Below are 19,516 nucleotides of genomic sequence, written 5' to 3' on the forward strand. Positions count from 1 at the left end.
AACCACTGCGCCTCTTGGGCTTGCTGATCAGAAGATTGGCGGTTCGAATCCCTGTGACGGGGTGAGCTCCCGTTGCTCGGTCCCAGCTCCTGCCAACCTAGCAGTTTGAAAGCACGCCAGTGTAAGTAGAAGGTAAACTGCGGCGGGAAGGTAAACAGTTTTCTGTGTGCTCTGGTTTCCACCATGGTGTTCCATTGCTCCAGAAGCAGTTTAGTCATGCTGGCCACATGACCTGGGAAGCTGTCTGTGGACAAATGCCAGCTCCCTCGGCTTGAAAGTGAAATGAGTGCCGCAACCCCATAGTCGCCTTTGACTGGACTTAACTGTCCAGGAGTCCCTTTACCTTTTACCTTATTGCTTTGGAGGACTATTGAAATGCCGTGGTAGCTAGGGATACAGTGCATTGGGAAGTGAGATGTCATCATTGCCGCATAAAGTGACCAAGGTGGACTGGGCATTAATGCCTTTACCAGTGGGTATCACAAGATGATAGATGCATAGGTGTTGCTAGAAGCATCCTCCAGATACATGTCGACTTTCCAGCAGTGCCCTGTGTGCTGCAGGTCATCAACCACTTGCATTGGACAGTACTGATTGGTCCACAGCTATGCAGGTGTATGCCTGCTGACCAAGATGTGCCCATGCATCCACCACCCACCACAACTGCATCCTTATTGGTAAAGATGTTGGGTGTCCCTCCTATTTGTCCATGGGGGTGATGTCTTCATTCCCAGAGCTCACCCACTCCAGGCACTGCTGTGCTGTTGAAATGAATGGGAGTTCCCATCCCTTTCAGCAGGACTTGAGCAAGACAACCTCCACATGAGGGACTTGGACAACAGCTCTTTTTCCCTATTCTATGGAAGTAGGGGTAGGCATCAAGATCCAATGGTGCTTTTCTGAATCACAGGAGAATCTTTTGAAGCCAAGTCAGTTCAATCTTACCAGATTTTTGGACATTCCATTCCTTTCAACAGTACTGGCTCAGGATAGGAAACATTTGCCTATGTACAGACTTGCTACTTGGGACCAGTTTTTACTACATCAGCTTAACTGGGTTGTGGCAAGAGCTGTATATCAGCCACGGATATTTTTGTCGCAAGGGCAGAAGTAACCTAGTCAAAGCTTTTTCATTTTAGGTAAATGTTTTGAAAATTTCTTTTCAAGCAACTCCTAGGTGGCCTATGAAATTTTATAAGACCTCAAATACTTCATGGCCTCACAAGTAGCTTTTTATAACTCTAAAGGCAGAACACTTATGGGAATTCTGAAACTCTAAATCCTGTGCCACTTTGGAAAGTTTAATAGCATCACCTTCCCAGCCATAATGAAAAGAAAATGTTATTAAGGAACTCTGGGAAATTCTGGCCTCTTCTTATGAAGCTCTGCAGGATGCTTTGATTTTGTAAATATGCAACATGAGCAATAGATGAGACCAGTAAATCTAAAGCATGCAGTATTCCCAGAGAAGCACCCAGCTGCATAATGCTCAAAGTACATAAGCAGAGAATAAGAGCACCACATTTTCTCGGCTTGGAGCAAGAAGTATGAAAACAGGATATGAGCTCAGCTGGTATATTAGGAACCCAGAGAAGGGATTGTAGGTGCAAGATGCTGAATCAAAGCAAAGGAAGTCTCCCCTCAGCCTAATCAATGCCTGACTGGGCCCCGATTTGTATATTTTTCATGAAGATTTGAAATATTTTTTAAAAGAAAAAGTCCACTGAAGTGAGCCTTTGTTCGTAAAGATTAGGGGCTTCCACCTAGCACCCATAAACATGAGAAATGTTTGACTTCTCCCAACCTGAAATTAAAGATTCTAAAGAAATTGCAGCGTTATGTGTACAGCACATTTGCATATGTAGATCAGCATCTGATAAACACACCCCTAATTTTTCTTGTCCAGGGAGAAACAGATTTATTTTATTAAGAGAGAAAGAGAAGAGTATATTCCAATTAGCCAGCTGCAGTTTTGTTTACACAAATACCTTGTTCTTCCCTTAAAGGAACTTAGAGCACTTACTGAACACACAGGAAACATCCTGGTTATTTTCACAAAAATGCACACAAGACAGAAAGCATGTGTCAGTTCTGTGCAGTATGGGAATGACTAATGTGACTGGAGCTACGATACAGGCAGAAAGAGACTGGAGGAAAAGACAAGAATCAAGTGTATTACATCAGCATATAACTTGCAAGCTGGGTAATTGAAGTGCACAATACAGACATTCTAGTGATCTTCGCCTGCAAATTATTGTCATTGGTTAGAAAGCACCTAAAGTTGTCTAGGCACTGTACAAAGATTTACAAAGAAAACAGCCCCTGCCTGCACAGTCGCAACTCAATTTGTACAATACAAAAGGGGGAAAGGGGACCAGGAAGGAGGGAACTATTAATATTCAGGCACTAATTATTCAGCAGTGTGGAATGACCAAGTGGAATGACCATTGGGGAAGACAGTTTGAGGGGAGGAGGCACCAAATGGCAGTGATCCCAGTCAAGCTGATTGGGTGGACCATACCATCTCACCAGATGGAATGGCTGCTTACAGAATTTGGAGGTTGCTGTAAGACAGAGATGGGAAATTTGCATGCCATCTGGTGTTCTTGGACTCATTATACTTGTCCATTGGCCATGCTGGCTAAGGTTAATAGGAGTTGGGGTACAACCACATTATGGAGTGGCAGATTCCCCACAATCCCTGTTGTGATGTTCCGCCAATTACAATGTGTGGTGTTAAAATGTTTTGAAGAAATGTGCACTATAACGTCAGACCTGCTCTGCTTCACCGGGTCTTCTGTGGTCCTGAACTCTGTTTCTAACACTGTATATATAGCCTGATGCCCCAGAGAAGCTGATGACATGAAAGGAGCAGAACCTCCCTGATTGTTTCCCCCAGCTCTGGTGAACTGTCTTTGAACACAGATGCTCCGCATAGCCTCTGAGAGACTCGTCATCCTTGAATTTGTCTAATCTTCCCTTTAGAGCCCTTTAGTATCTTTTGGACAAAGAACTATGGAATCAGACCAGCTTTCCCATTCAAATTCTCCACTGTGACTCCAGGCACTTCATCATTTCTGATGGATCTATTATAGCTGCAATCCCAAGACATAGCAATGCAAATCTTTTCCATTACCTAATCATAGCAAAAAAAGTTAAGGCAAAATATAAGTCTAAAGTAATTCATAGAATCATAGAATTTTAGAATCGGAAATGATCCCCGGGGCCATCTAGTCCAACCCCCTGCAATGAAGGTAACATTTCATCTTTTTGCTCACATCTACAATGCAACCATTTTCTGTGATCTTCTGTATGAACCCTCTTGTGCAGTTTTCATCTTAATCCTTTACATTTCCCTTCCCCCTCCCGGCACATGGGTTTTCTGATCTGATGGTGTGTCACTGTAAAATATAAATGTTTTATGTAAGCTTTAATTGCGTGCTTTTCATATTTCACCATGCTCTGCCTTTTGAAAGATTGTAAATTACTCCCAAACTGGATGAGGCTAGAGGTCTTAATCTTTTTTGCTTTTTACAACTATTTTAAAATAGTTTTCGAGGCTAATCTAATAGGAACATAGGAAGTTACCTTATCCAGTCAGACCACTGGCCCATCCTTTCTCAGTATTGTCTGCAGTAGCCAACCTTGTTTTTTCAGGGTTTCAGACAAGGATTTCTGACAGAGGCAACGAGTGGCTCAAAGCTATCCAGTGAGCTTTGTGCCTAAGTAGGGATTTGAACCCTGGTCTCCCATATCTTAGCCTGACAGTCTAACCACTATACCACACTGGTTCCAAAACTGTGGCTAGTTTTTCACACTAGCTGACAGTGCAGCACATGTGTTCATTGTTTCCAATTCAAATAATTCGCTGGCTTGCTATTTCACTGGGAGCCAGGCTGTTACGATTGCTCTCCCTCCCTGTGGCTTTTCCTTGTTCCTCATCAAAGTGCTGACACACCTATTTATTGCTCATAACATCGAGCCTTCCCAATTCTGTGCCATCGATTTAGTTGCACCATCTCCTGTACACTCCCACCAATGTCCACGCGTGTCCTTTATAACTGCTTGGAAACTTGGCGTTTTATTCCGGACATATATCCAGTCTTGCAAACATGCCATGTGGGTTATGGCAATCAAAAACATAGATATTAGTCGCTTCCCTACAGCAAAGTACTTCCTCAAGACCATTACTCCATCTCAGAATTGAAGGAGAGAGTCACCTCGCAGCAATTCATCTACTACACTACTGCTGGTTTGAATTTGCCCCCATCGTCTGAATTTTTCATTCGTCTTTCCTTTCCACCTCCTCCCCACCCTCCAGGTTTCATGAAATAGTTTCTTTGGAATCCTAGAAAAGGACTCTTGAGAGCCATTTTGCCATTTCACTGTTTTACTAGGAGGTATTGTGTTCTGCTCATCCATCATAATCTTCCTGCTTAGGAAGGTGTCGTGCAGCATGGCTCATCTCCTACTCTATTCCGCTCGTAAAAGATAGAAGTTTGAACTCTGTAAATTTGTATAGCTCATAAAAATGAAAGACTGATAATGCTGCTTAAGGACAGACATACTGTGAACAGTCTCCGAACAGGCTTCCTGCCATATATGCTGGAATTCATTCTGAAATGAATTATACACTCAAGGCTTTTCAAATACCAATGGCTTATTTAACTCCTAGGTATATAGCCAACTGTCTCTCTACATTAGCAACCAAGCTGGATTTTCTGTCTTCTGAAACCCACTTCAAGTTGCACGCAGCAATTATGTGTTTTATGCAACTGCGCCCGTGTTTCCAACAGGATACACACACAAGCGGAAATGCACAATGGACAGATATAAACAGGTTGTTGTTAGGATCTCCGTAGTGTGTGCTGCTGGTTGGAAATCAAACCAAAGTGTTGCACCAACAAGCACAAAAAAACCACCCTGCAGCACCACAAATCCAACTCAATAGTGCGATGTTGGAAAGTGCCGATCACTTCTCCTACCTGGGCATTTATCTTTCCATAAGGGCTGACATTGATGTTGAAATGCAGCATCGCCTGAGCTCTGCAGGTGCAGCTTTCTCCCGATTGAAGTGCAGAGTGTTTGAGGACCAGGACATTCACAGGGAAACCAAAATGCTTGTTTACAAAGCTATTGTACTACCAACCTTACTGTATGCTTCTGAAACACGGACCACTTACAAATGCCATCTTCAATTTCTCAAAAGATTCCATCAACGGTGTCTCCGAAAAAATTTACACATCACTTGGGAAGACAGGCGAACTAATGCCAGTGCACTGGAAGAAACAAAGATCACCAGTGTCAAAGCAATGATTCTTCAATATCAACTTTGTCCTGTTGTTCAGATGCCTGATTATCATCTTCCAAAGCAACTACTGTATTCCGAACTTAAAAGAGGAAAGCATAATGCTGGTGGTCAATAAAAGAGATTTAAAGACACCTATGTCCCCACTGTGGAAGGATGTGTGGATCCAGAATTGGCCTCCATAGTTACTTACGAACTCACTGTTAAGACCTTGTTCATGGAAGACAATCTTACTTGGCTATGAGTGATCACCAAAGAAGAAGAAGTGTGTGTGTTGCTGTGTAGGATAGTGGATGGAAATCTGCAGCTCCCGGACTCATCCTGTGTGACTCAGAGAAAGAGAAAAAAAGAGAAGGGGTGACAGAAAAATAGAGAAGATGGGGTGGCAGGGAGAGGGAGGGGAGAGAAACAGAACAACTTGTCTCAGATATACAGTGGTACCTCGGGTTACAGATGCTTCAGGTTACAGACGCTTCAGGTTACAGACTCTGCTAACCCAGAAATAGTACCTCGAGTTAAGAACTTTGCTTCAGGATGAGAACATAAATCGTGCAGTGGCAGTGGGAGGCCCCATTAGCTAAAGAGGTGCTTCAGGTTAAGAACAGTTTCAAGTTAAGAACAGACCTCCAGAACGAATTAAGTTCTTAACCCGAGGTACCACTGTACAGACATATCCTTCTTGCCCATGGGTGGCTCTAATTCCCTAGTGGAAATGATATCAACTCTTCCTCGGGGCTGTCTTACCCATAGGTGCTAGTGGTGCGGGGTGCCAGGCTCCCAGGGGCGCCAGGCCAAGAGTCCAGGGCCGAGATTTGGAGTTCAGGGATTGGGAAGAGCCAACAGCTGCTGCCAAGCAGAGCAGAGCCCATGGAGCACCGCAGCTCTTCTGCTACAGGTGAGTGAGGCGCTGAGGCAGCCAGCCGGCTCTGCCCTTCTGTGCACTTGGGATTGGCGGGCCGTCAAGAGGCCCACTCAGTGCACACTGCTCACACGAGCCTCGGGCTCGACTCTTGTTGTGCTGGGTTCTGCTTTCCCACCCACCTCCAGGCACCCAGCCCCAGTCTTGCTCTGCTGCCACCACCGCCTCAGGCTCCTCTGTTGCTGCTCAGGCGGCAAGCCAGGAAAAAGGTCAACAACTGGGCCCCCCCCCTTAAAAAAGGTAAACAACTCTGGGCAACCTGGGGGGGTGCCGGGCGGATCTTTGCACCCCGGCGCCACATATGCTTAAGACGGTCCTGCTCTTCCCATATTACATGTTTACTGTAGGAAGCACAGGTGTTGCACCATTGTGGCTAACAGACAAATGAATGGCTACATACATGAATGGCTTCTTAGATCTGACATCTGGTTGACCTGTGTGAGAAACAGCTTGCTTGACTACATAAGCCTTTGGTCTGATCCAGCAAGCCTCATCTTATCTTCTTAGATCAAAGATGAGATCCTGTTTTGAACTCCAAATGTCTATTTTCTCCTTGCTCTTGCTCTTACTCTCTCACCCTCCCTCCCTCCTTACCTGTAACATACCTCAAGATATGTTTTTTTTTCTGGTTTCCGCATTCTGGCAAATATGCAGCTTGTCACCAGCACACAGAACTCTTAACTTGGTCCAATCTACATGGCTACATACATAAACCTAAAGATATAGACAGGGATTTCAGGGCAGTTAATACTGTTATTATTTGAAGCAGCCAGCCAGCTCTGGCCATGCCTTCGGATGACTCAGAAAATACAACTAATCCAGAAGGCAGCAGCTAGACTGGTAACAGGGACTGGCTGCCGAAACCATATAGCTCTGGTCCTAAAGGATCTACACTAGCTCCCAGTACGTTTCCGAGCACAATTCAAAGTGTTGGTGCTCACCCTTAAAGCCCTAAATGGCCTCGGCCCTGTATACTAGACGGAGCATCTCCACCCCAATTGTTCAGCTTGGATGCTGAGATCCAGCTCCAAGGGCCTTCTGGCAGTTCCCTCACTACAAGGAGTGAAGTTACAGGGAACCAGGCAGCAGGACTTCTCGACAGTGGCATCCTCCTTGTACAACACCTTCCCATCAGATGCCAAGGAGATAAAGAACTACACACCTTTTAGAAGACAACTGAAGGCAGCCCTGTATTGGGACGTTTTTAATGTTTGATGTTTTATTATGTTTTTATATGTGTTGGGGTAGAAATAAAATACTTACAGTGGTACCTCTGGTTACATATGCTTCAGGTTACATACGCTTCAGGTTACATACGCTTCAGGTTACAGACTCCGCTAACCCAGAAATAGTGCTTCAGGTTAAGAACTTTGCTTCAGGATGAAACAGAAATCATGCTCTGGCGGCGCAGCAGCAGCAGGAGGCCCCATTAGCTAAAGTGGTGCTTCAGGTTAAGAACAGTTTCAGTTTAAGTACGGACCTCCGGAAAAAATTAAGTACTTAACCCGAGGTACCACTGTACTACTACTACTACTACTACTACTACTACTACTACTACTATGTTAGGGAAATTGTTGGCTAATGCCTCAGCAGTGAGGGAAATGTGTCTTTACGGGAGCCAATGGCTCAGAAATAGCATGCAATTTCCAGAAATGTGCAATCCATCAGAACTTGGGGGAAAGAGGGAGCAGATGGCAAACCCATTCCTCTGCCACCTAAGGCAGCTTTAAGCATCTGGATTTCCCCTCTGGGGAAAAGATATGGGGCAGTGCATTTGCTGTTGGTTGAATCGCTAGACTGCCTGCCATCACCCGTGCCCAACCTGAAAATTTGCAATGAAACTCAAATATTAAGCAGCTTAGAATTGCAGTCTTCTAGCCACTTACCGGGAGCAAACCCCATTCAACTCATTGGGCCTAACTTCAGAGTACAGTGGTACCTCGGGTTTCAGATGCTTCAGGTTACAGATGCTTCAGGTTACAGAATCTGCTAACCCAGAAATAGTACCTCAGGTTAATTACTTTGCTTCAAGATGAGAACAGAAATCATGCTCTGGCGGCAGCAGGAGGCCCCATTAACTAAAGTGGTGCTTCGGGTTAAGAACGGTTTCAGGTTAAGAACAGACCTCCAGAATGAATTAAGTTCTCAAGCCGAGGTACCACTGTACAAAGCTTTGAATCCAGAAATTTAAAACTCCATTTTACATGGTTCCAGTTGGCAATATATGACCTAAAAAGTTATACCAGGCATGATTCACTGATCAGTTCTCATAAGCAGAAGAAATGTGCAAGGACTTCTGCTTGTGCAATGGGGTTATCCCTCCCTCCCCACATCGCCAGAAATAGCTCAGGGTGGGTCAGGGGACCCTCCACTACAGAGCATGAGGGGAGAAAAGAGAAGATCTTTTTATTCGGCAAGCTGAAATTCTTACACTATTGGAACATTCAACATTCACTGCTGAATTCCTTCCATTAACTTTTTATACAAAAATCCAGATGATTGTTTAAGTAACACCTAACACACCATACATTTAGAGCACATTTTTCTCCAAAATAATATTGGGAACTATCATTTACCCCTCATGAAGAAGCAATTCCCAGCACCCATAATCAACTATAGTACCAAGGATTTCTGGCAGGGGTAGAGAATGTGCTTTGAAAGTGTGGTGTGTGTGCAGCCAACTTTAACGTCAAATTTCAGCATATGCTACCTTCTCAGCTTAGACAGCTCAGGCTCTGTAGTACCTCAGATGAATCCTTCTGGGTATTGTCGGCCAGAAGGTGTTAAAGGACAGAACATTCTTTATGTATGCAACAACAGCAGCAAGGATACTTGTCGCTAAGAACTGGAAAACTCAAGATCTACCCACACTGGAAGAATGGCAGATGCAACTGATGGACTATATGCAACTGGCGGAGATGACTGGCAGAATTCGAGACCTGGGAGAAGAAAGGGTTGAAGAAGATTGGAAGAAATTTAAGATTTATCTACAGAAACATTGTGATTTAGTGGAATGTTAAAAAGGATGCTTGGTTACAAATAATTGGCCATCACTAAACTGGATCGGAATTTGATATGTGAGATTAAGAGAAACAAAATTTGTTGGAGAACTGTTATATTATATTTAAATGAGTGGTTATAAAATTGTAAATAAGATGATAATTTGCTTGAAAAAATTTATCAACGATGTAAGTGGGAGCGGGAGACGTGAGGAAGTCTAAAGAAGTTATGAAATTTTGTTAAAACAAAGCAATGCTGTTTATCATTTTTGTATTTCTTTTATTAAAGACCCCAATAAATATTTTTTTTAAAAAAAGAACAGACCTCCAGAACAAATTAAGTTCTTAACCTGAGGTACCACTGTATACTGGTATAGGATTGCACTGAGAGTCTCCATGGATTTCTCCTTCTCAAGGGGATGAAGCCCAAGAAGCTGCTGCTCCTGGAACTTGTCTATGCTCTGGGAAGTGGGGCGTGCATAACAATAGTTCTCGGTGTAGTTTAAGAGAGTTCCATTTGAATAAGCTCCTGCGCCATGAAGCTGATTGATTCTGCAATGTAGGATGAGAGATTCTCCCTGAAGCCAGTGTACTCAGGTTCTCTGCTTGCATTACACTGTCGGGTTTGATCAGGAAATAACACTGTGTTGAAAGGCTCAGTTGGCCATGATTGCACTGTATTAATAGCTGCAGAGTAGAAGTCTACCCTGCTTCCTCTTATCACTGCAGAGGAAAAGCAAGGGACATTTGTTTGCCCTTGTGCCATTCAAGGATAAATCCCTCTCCCTGGTTTCTCTTTGTTCACCTGCCAGAGTCCAGATGAACCATATTGACCATGGGGAGCTAAGAAGGGTCATTGGGTGATGATGCTGTTCAACCATTTGTTTATTATTATTTTGTCTCTTGCAGTGTAAACAGACTACTTTGCCACTAAGCCACATTGAAAACTATAAGGAGCCAAGTCAAATCTAGTTTGTGCACCCAAATCTTACTCTTGCCACAGCAATTCTGCAACTCTCAGGCATTCTAAGCTGTGTAAGATTTTTGTTCTTTCTGCATTCGCTAATTTTTTGTTATTAAGGACTGCTTTTATTTTGTCATTTGTTCATTGAAATCACATTCATTTTGTTATTCATTTGTTCTTGTTACGTTTCTTTTCTTTTCATTTTGTTCTTCACCACCTTTGGAAACAGAGATGGCAGCCACCATTTTATTTCTCCCCCAAAATATCCAAGGTATTTCCTGCTTCCACACTGTTCTGGAATTGCTATCCATTTCCTCCACTTTTTACAGGCTGTTCCTGCAATGTCATCATCAGAGAATTCCAGTCTGGTGTTTTCTGTTATATTCTCCTGTGGATTTCTTTTTAAAGACCTGTAGGAAGTCCAAACACTATCAAGTCTTTTATGGCTGGGATGTTAAATTATTAATTTCTTTCCAATATTTCTTTTATCTTTTCTTTGTGTTATAACAAAATAGTGTTGTTTTTTAAAAACTGAAGACGGGAGACCAAACCTGGCTATATAAGGGGCAATAAAGGAGCAATTCAACATCATTCCAGCCAAGCTGAGCAGGTAAGAAAGCAGCTTTTTCTTAGTATTAGGAAGGAATTAGGACTTACTTGGATCTTGGTAGGGGGTTGAACTAGATAAGCCTGGTGGACTCTTCCAACAAATCTATGATTCTATGTGTTGCCGAACAGAATAGTGCTATTTTAGATGCCTTTCTGGAACCTCCATTTTAATTCCATTTACAGTTGACTGTGGAAAAGCAGCAGCTCAGCAGTGTTGAAGGTTCTGTCATGGCCTAGGGATATACGAAGGCAGTGATTTTCATTCTGGCTTGTATTTGGCATAATCAGGACTGTTTCCATTCCACTGCATTTCGGTTTCCAAACTCCAATTATTATGTTATTTGTCTCACTGTGTGCTATTTAAAGTAACTTGCTCAACTATTTACATAGCTTACCTAATTTAGATACATTTCAATGTAAAGGAAATGTTAAAACAATGTAAAAAGAGAGAGTCATTAATTGCATATTGTTTGTAGGCAGCAATGCAAGCCAATTGTATTTGCTTGACTGGTTTCATTGCTGGCCACAGAGGACTCTGCAGAGAGCAGCAATGCCTACGTCCTTTCCCCTTTTCTTTGCAATTCTTCAGCAGAGCCCATTTGTGATGTTTGCCCACCTTGTATTTCATCATTTATCAGAGAACATAAGTCTTCAAAGAAAGCCAGAGGGAACCATTTTGTATCCAGTGACCAATGAAACTTCTTTTTTAAGGGTTCCATTTCCAAGGATATGTTTTGAGAGATTATATATTTGGTGGTAATACCTTGTAGCCTCCGTTGGAGACAGCATCACCTCAGTGACCTTGCTTGCAGACTGATTGGAACTGTGAAAAGGGAAATTAACTAATTAATTATAATTTGACTTTTTCCATTGTTACTTACTTTTGACCTTTTTATCCATCCTGTTTTATTCATATACAAGAGGATATATTTTTGTAATTGAGAATAAAAAATAAGGAGAACAGTTCCTGTTCATATTTGTCAAAGCAACGCTCAGCTCACATGACCTCTTGTCGCTGGGAAATTTGAAATTAGTAGCACTACTGGCCTCTCAGGTTCTAGAGAAAAGGCCATCACTCAGGTATTACAGTTTATCTTTGGTTTGTGACTGCTGTTTCCTAATTCTCTATAAATACATACATTTTGTCTTGTATTTACTGAATGGGAAGGCAATGCATGAAGCCAGAGCTTCATAGCAACTTTCTCTTAGAATGTTATTTTCCTTTTTTGTGGGGGGATAACTTTTCCCCCCCTTTCTTTTCCTTTCTAAAGAGTTATTTTCATTACAAATAAAGATGTGGATTACACAACACTGATCAATGCAGTGACTATAATTAGATAGTTTGAGACTTTCTAATTACATGTTCCAGAGAGGTGACAGAAGTCAAATATTGAACTGCAGCATATTAATTAGACACTTTCTCCTGGAATAAATTCAGAAATAAGAGTGTACAATTATCATAAATTAAAAGATTTTTGTTAGAAAGGTTAATATTGTCTTGTAAACAGGAATGTAATTTGCATTTTTCATTATAACACATTTCATATTGCAAATAAGAGTAAGTGATTTGAAGGTCATGGCCATGATCCACAGAACTTGGTCCTGTGTGCAGAAATTGGCTTGCACACGTGGAGGGGTGGGTGGGTGTGGGTGTGTATAGGCAGCTTGTGCTAAAACAGTGTAAGAACTCAAATTGCATCTGTAAAATCTGTTCGACATTTGCAAGCTATTTCACAACCGAGCATACAGATTGTGTATTAACTGTTGATACTTACTGCGGTGTAGTAGTTAAGAGTTTGAGATCTGAGCCGGTCATTTTCTGATTTTCACTCGTGACTCTTGCAACTGCAGATTTGTATCCTATACATGCAGTATTCACATACACTATCACAGTAAACCTGTAAGGAAGGTCTGTATTTGTTGCGTAGTTTTGATGTCCCTTTTCCATGATGGTCCATGGCTCACAACTGAGCCTGGGACTTTGGAGCTGAGTTCTTTTAAAAGGTGGTTCACAATAGTCTCCTTCATCTCTGCTCTTAGCAGAAAGAAGCAGCAAAGAAGAAATTATGAGCAATGATTGTGAGTTCTCTTCCCCAACGCCCCCAGGTGTCCTGGCTGCAAATATTGGTCTTCTTAGTCCTGTGCTGCAGAAGGAAAGATGAGGCTTAGAGTTAGCTCCTCTTCAACATGATGGCTGGGACTGCACTACCAGCTTCATCCAACATTGTGTGTCTGGGCAAGTCCTGCCATTGACTTCTGCACATTGAGTTTAGACATCTGAAGAGGAGCCTCTCTGCATTAGCATGTAATGCATGAATGGGGCTGACCTAACATCACCTAGTAAGTATATGCCAGAAAAAGTAAGATTTCAACCAGCCAACCCAATCCTAGTTGCTTATCCGCTCTCACCAATGACACTGGTGGTAATCATACCATCTTGTGCACACTGAAATATGGACCATATTTAAAGACCTGTGCTTTACAAATCCTAAGACAAGGCCGCGCCACTTCCTTGTGGGACGGTGTTGTGGGCAAGCCACGTGGTCTCCCTGCACACAGCCGTGGCGTGGCTAAGCCCCTGCGTCATGAGAGGAGTCCTGGCCATGTCATGGCCCCCAGCAACCAATCTGGGGGCATGGCTTAGTGTATTTAAACAGACACGCAGCCAGGGGATCTCTCTTCCTGTCCCTGCTTCCGCAGATCTCCCGCCCTTTTTTCATACGTTCAACATCCTGGCCTTGCTATGGACCTCAGCTGGTCGCCCGTTGAGGGGGCATGATAGGAATTTTCCCACTTGGCAAATTGGCACCAGCCATTTGGTTTTCACCTACCTCGTAGCAATCGTCACAACTTTTATAAAGTTTGGTGGTTAGGCATTAGTAAAACCTGGTTCTTGGGAGGGGAGGTTGCGGCCATCACCTGTCTCTCCGCTTTAAGGGTATTCCGTTAAAGGGATCTGGGGGTGTGGATCTTGTCCGAAGTCCTGGTAGGGGCTAGGGCCATGCCACAACCCCACTGGGGACCCTGGGGTAGCTCTTAGTTGATGTACATCAACAGGGCTCCCCTACTGGCGGTTGACCCTTACTGGACTACCTGCATGGTGGGCAGGAGTCAGATAAAGGTGATTCAATTCCAGTGCCTAAGCCAAAATCACTCACATTCTGTAACCAATAATGTTGTGGCCTTTATTTACCCATTAACCTAAAATACTGTGTCCATGTGTTATTATTCAACAAATGGAGAGGGTTCAGGGCCTTGACACACAATTGATGTGCAAAACATGGGACGTGAGCTTTGAATAATTGCCCCGACACCCTGAAAGAAGATGTTTATGGTTTAAACCAGGGGTTGGGAACCTCAGGTCTGGATGGGCAAATGCTGGCCTCCACACTTCTTCATTTGGCCCTCAGGAATCTCCCCTTGCCAGGCCACATCCTTTCTCCCCAGGCCGTGCCTCTAACTGGCTGTGGTCCTCATCTTACTCAAGGCTGGGGTTGTGTTCCTGAACTTTGATGCTGCCTCTTGCTTGTCCCAATAGAAATTTGAAGGGCTCTGAGTGTGGTGAAGAAGAAGGAGGAGGAGGAGGAGGAGGAGGAGGGGAGGAGGAGTTTGGATTTGATATCCCACTTTATCACTACCCGAAGGAGTTTCAAAGCAGCTAACATTCTCCTTTCCCTGCCTCCCCCACAACAAACACTCTGTGAGGTGGGTGGAGCTGAGACACTTCTAAGAAGTGTGACTAGCCCAAGGTCACCCAGCAGCTGCATGTGGAGGAGCAAGGAAGCGAACCCAGTTCACCAGATTACGAGTCTACCACTCTTAACTACTACACCACACTGGATCTCACACTGTAGAGACACCTTACTTCTGTGCAACTGGAATGCCACCAAATCCACAAAGGTAAGGGTTGTGCATGTTGCTCCTCCCAATTGTCCAGTTGATGGGCAGTTGGGGATGTAGTTTGGGGAAAATGACATGGGAGGTGGGCAAAGTGGAACCCCTGGCAGACCAGAGTTTCCCCACCCCTAATCCAGTTAAGCAATTTGACACACTGACTCACCACACTGGACTGGCAGATTCCTTTAATTTGCCACCAGCGCAATAAAGCAAGACCTAGCCATGGTTTGTTTTTAACTCAGGCTCTTCTTGTTGTTTGCCAAGATTCTCAATGACCAAGTGTGCGACGTCTGATGATAAGCAACTCGGCTCGTTTGTCTAGTTATCTCAATTAAAAGTTAATTTGCTTCTGTAGAACAACAAAACATATTTTTTATGTTGCATTTTGTCCTTCATGTACAACAAGCATTTTGGTTTATTGGTCCAGCCTCTTTTGTCCTGACCTCTCTTGATGGCTTCTGAAGTGCAAATTTAGTTTTTAATTTATAACGTCTGCTCTTGCATTCATACCCTGACAGTTTGATTTGTGATGTGCTACAACCTGTGTACACCTTTTGCTAATGTCCAAATTTGCCTAGCAGTCTTGGCTATGTTTTTCCATAGCAAAGGACCTCAGAGATGATCCAGCTTGTGTTAAGTAATATTAAGACATGTTCAATTTAAGAACATGGTTGTTGTTTTTTCAACTATTTAAACTGATGGTGTTTAAAAGTGCTTACCTTTGTCTCTCTCTCTTTCATTTCATTTTTTACATTTCTCTTTTAATTTGTATGCTGCCTTTGTCTATTACTATACACAAAGTGGCTTACAGCAGCAAACTATACTCAAAGCATGCTTTATAATAATCTGATCCAATATAGAAAGTCCTATTAAAATATAATTTTATAATGAGACACTATTATCAAATAAAATATTCAATAATCTATTAGAAAAGAACACAACAAAATTAACTCTTGAAACATTGGCAAAAATAATTAAACAGAAATTCACTCTTACCAATTACAATAAATAATTTCTAAACTATGATCAATAAAAATAACTGCAAGTCACAATGCATAAAAGACCACAATGCATACAAAACTATGTAAACAGATCAAATTGAGAAACAAAGAAACACAACTTATAAAATTATTTTTTAAAAATTATTTGTTTGTTTATTTGTTTATTTATTTGTTTATTTATTTATTTATTTATTTTAAAGCTCTGGATTGTGTCATTTGATTGCAATTATGCGTTTGATGTTCTCTTACTGGCTGTACTATCAGCCTTAATGTGAATTGCACATTAAAGGATCATTTATTAGTCTGACTCATATGTTCAAGCAATCTGTCACACATAACCATGTGCACATAGCCAGAGTCAGTGGCTGGGGAAGATACACATCTCTATCTATACAGTATTGTACACTTCCTTTTGGAAAATGCCATAGTTCAGTAGCAGTAAGGTAAAGGTAAAGGATCCCTGGGCAGTTAAGTCCAGTCAAAGGCTATGGGGTTGCAGCACTCATCTTGCTTTCAGGCTTGGGGAGCTGGTGTTTGTCCACAGATAATTTTCCGGGTCATGTGGCCAGCATGACTAAGCTGCTTCTGGCGAACCAGAGCAGCGCATGGAAAGACTGTTTCCCTCCCACCGGAGCGGTACCTATTTATCTATTTGCGCTGGTTTGCTTTTGAGCTGCTAGGTTGGCAGGAGCTGGGACAGAGCTCACCCCATCGCAGGGATTCAAACTACCAACCTTCCGATCAGCAAGCCTGAGAGGCTCAGTGGTTTAGACCACAGCGCCACCCGCATCCCCTTTTTCAGCAGCAGTACATCTGCTCTGCATGCAAAAAGGTTTGAGGTTAAATCCCCATAATCGCCAGGTAAGGACTGGGAGAAACTCCTGCACTGGACTTCATCGCGATTGTATAAAAATAGTCTATGTTGTTGGAGATTTAATAAGGAAAATGCTTCTTTGAGACATTATGTTTTTGCTATGTTTTGGGGGGAAGGGTAATACTGGAATGTATAAATACTATTGTGGGGAAAGAATTAAACATTTCATAACATCATCTTAAATTATATACCTAATATGTGGGACATAACAATCGGTCAATGTAAATGGCTTCTCCGCGCCCTTCCATCTGCAAAAAGATCAATATTAATACATTGGAAAGTTAAAAATATGGCCCCCTTTGATCAATGGATAGATCTATACTTGAGGGAAATAATAAGCTCATCTGCTTACATATATACTACATAGTTTTGTACCCTTAATCACATTTTATTGTCATTTAGATGTTGTTTTCGTCTGCTTTCTATTGTTTCTATGTATTTTTTCTTTCCTTCTTTCCCTTTCCTTTTCTCTTCACATCAATTCGCTGTGAAACTTTTAACAAGATATGTTTATTATTATTTATTTATTTGATTTATATACAGCCCTTCACTATAAGATCTCTGGGCAGTTCACAGAACAAAATACAGGATTAGAAACAAGTACGGTAAGTAATTAAAACAGAACAGCAAAACAACCCACCCACCCCTTCCCACAGACACATTTTTAAATGCTGCTGAATATTAATCAGCCAAAACATAAATAAATAAAATCCCCATGATATTCAGGTAGGATTGGGAGAAACACTTGTATACAACTTTAAAAAGTCACTGCCAGTCAATACTGAACTGGATGGACCAATGCCCTGAACCAGTGAATGGCAGCTTCTTATGTTGCCAAGTTTAATGTGGCCTCCATTGAATGCCTCTTTTGCGAATGCTCATTGCCGTGCATTCCTGTGGATGCAGTTTCTGATGGAGAAAGCAGGGGACACAGGTATGCACAAGCTGCTTCCATGTGCAAATAGGGTGCATGTCTTGAATTTGTATTTGCATATAATGTGTCTGCAGCAGCGGTTCTCAACCTGTGGATCCCCAGATGTTGTTGGACTACAACTCCCATCATCCCTGAGCTCTCTGGCCTTGCTAGCTAGGGGTGATGGTAGTTGTAGTTCAACAACATTTGGGGACCCACAGGTTAAGAAAGGCTGGTCTACAGGAACATTTGCACTTTTGTGCCATATAAAAGGATGAACGGACACACCCTTTCGATCATTAGGAAAAACAGAGGTGTTGTTCCAGGAATGAGATGAAATGAATTGTACCATATTCTTTTCTTTCAGCTTGCACTGAAACCACCTTGTATCTTTTGTAAGCTACTTTGAAATAATAATAATAATAATTTATTTATACCCCGCCCATCTGGCTGGGTCTCCCCAGCGACTCTGGGCAGCTCCCAACTGAATTACAGCCACTGGGAGGTGTAATGCAGGATATAAGTATTCTAAACAAATCACTTTGTACACCACTAACTTTCTTGACAAAGCAATATATTAGATATTTACAATGTATGGATATCCCTAGATTTTGGGTCAGAGACACCTTGAGTTTAAAAAAGAATTACAAAAAAGGTAGAAAATAGAGGGATAGGCAAGTGGAGGGAACATTCAGCCTTAGGATGTGTATATAAGACTATGGTTTCTTGCTTCGAATCTATGACTCAAAATTTGCTCTTCAGACAGCGTGACATTGCCGTGAAATCAAATGCCTTCTGAATGAAATTTGTTTTGCAGGGAGGCTCAGACCAGAGAGAGAGAGAGAGAGAGAGAGAGAGAGAGAATGTGTCTGGGTGTAAAGACTCACTTTGTTTTGTGGACTTTGCTTGGTGTGTTTAGTGTTGGACTTTGTCCTGAAGCTTTTTTTTATAGCAAATGTTGGCCTCCATTTTTGTTGGCGTTGATTCTATTTTAGTGATTTCGAGTGGCCTCCCTGTTTTACTAGTATTTTATTTTTATGCGTGTTCTTTATTGTGTTTCTGTGTCTTATTGTTAACCACCTTGGAAGAGTTTACTTTCAAAGGCAGCAAATAAATATTTTGGAATAAATAAGCGTGTCACAAAGCACCATGTTTCCAACTAGATTCACAGCACTTGGGAGCCAAGCTGCCACTGTCAGAGGCGGAATGCCCCTGAATGGCAGCTATTGGGAATCACAGATGGGTGGAGTGCTGTTGAGTTCAGGTCCTGCTTCCAGGCTTCCCACAGTTGTCCACTGGGAAAACAGGATGTTTGTTGGCCTAGATGGGTCATTGGTCTGATCCAGCTGGCTCTTCTTATGTCTTTACAGCTGTGAGTATTTTTAATGGCTGCAATGTTTCATTTTTCAGCTTCTCTCACACTAACAAGGAGAACATCTTATCGTTGATCATGTAGAAGGCAGACAATTCTAATGTGGTGATGATTTTGAAAAATTCAGATTTTACATTCACATGGCAAACCAACCACCTACTTTTCAGGGTTTTTCTTTTGGCTGAAACATGCTACTTTCCCCCCCAAGATACTGATATGCCTTTATATTTACATGATGTTGAATTGAATTATATCTTTTCTGGCTTTGTCCAAATAACTGATTAACAGTTAAACTTTCAATGGGATCTTTTCCCAGATAAGTGGCTATAAAATTGCAGCTTAAATTATTAGCATTATCAAGTCTGAAATAATACTATATAAAAGGCAGTGTAAAGGCACCTGCAATATCTGGACAAAAATGTCTTCTTAACCCCACTAAAATCCAAACACATGTATATGTAAAACCTGAAACAATTACCTTATGCTATCCAGATACTTCAAGTGCTCAGTGAGGAATGAGAATATTTAGCCAACAAGTGTGGTTATATTAGCTGCCTGGCAGCATTGTTGGTCGAGTTTCATTGTGACCTCACAGAGAAGGAAGGCAGAGGGAAAGCTGATTGGCTGGATTCATTGTAGTTCAGAGAGACTTTACAGAAG

At 42.2% G+C, this 19,516-nt stretch overlaps 1 protein-coding gene and 1 long non-coding RNA gene across 8 annotated transcripts; both read right to left on the bottom strand.

Moving 5' to 3' along the window:
* Positions 1-243: 243 nt before the first annotated feature.
* On the bottom strand, positions 244-6,256 carry LOC309377433. Its single transcript, XR_014171566.1, has 3 exons — positions 5,543-6,256; positions 5,150-5,279; positions 244-3,401 (listed from the first exon to the last, which is right to left on the bottom strand). It is a non-coding gene; the product is annotated as an uncharacterized lncRNA (long non-coding RNA).
* Positions 6,257-6,633: 377 nt separating this feature from the next.
* On the bottom strand, positions 6,634-19,392 carry LOC309377413 (uncharacterized protein). Of its 7 annotated transcripts, XR_014171531.1 has the most exons (7): positions 19,335-19,392; positions 16,763-16,819; positions 14,860-15,045; positions 12,575-13,076; positions 11,358-11,622; positions 10,848-11,032; positions 10,293-10,600 (listed from the first exon to the last, which is right to left on the bottom strand). XR_014171531.1 is itself a non-coding variant. In XM_081924659.1 (6 exons), the coding sequence occupies exons 4-6, from the start codon at positions 12,745-12,747 to the stop codon at positions 10,372-10,374; spliced, it is 462 nt and encodes a 153-aa protein (XP_081780785.1). In that variant the 5' UTR covers positions 12,748-13,076; positions 14,860-15,045; positions 16,763-16,819; positions 19,335-19,392; the 3' UTR covers positions 10,293-10,371. The 7 variants fall into 7 exon arrangements, 2 of the variants coding, with proteins under 2 accessions (XP_081780785.1, XP_081780786.1); XR_014171529.1 differs by lacking the exons at positions 10,293-10,600; positions 10,848-11,032 and adding an exon at positions 6,634-6,941 and having other exon boundaries at positions 11,563-11,622; positions 19,335-19,390; XR_014171530.1 differs by lacking the exons at positions 10,293-10,600; positions 10,848-11,032 and adding an exon at positions 6,905-6,919 and having other exon boundaries at positions 11,563-11,622; positions 19,335-19,390.
* Positions 19,393-19,516: the final 124 nt, after the last annotated feature.

The sequence above is a fragment of the Podarcis melisellensis genome, assembly GCF_964234715.1.
Source record: "Podarcis melisellensis genome assembly, chromosome: 9".
Classification (NCBI taxonomy): Eukaryota; Metazoa; Chordata; class Lepidosauria; order Squamata; family Lacertidae; genus Podarcis; species Podarcis melisellensis.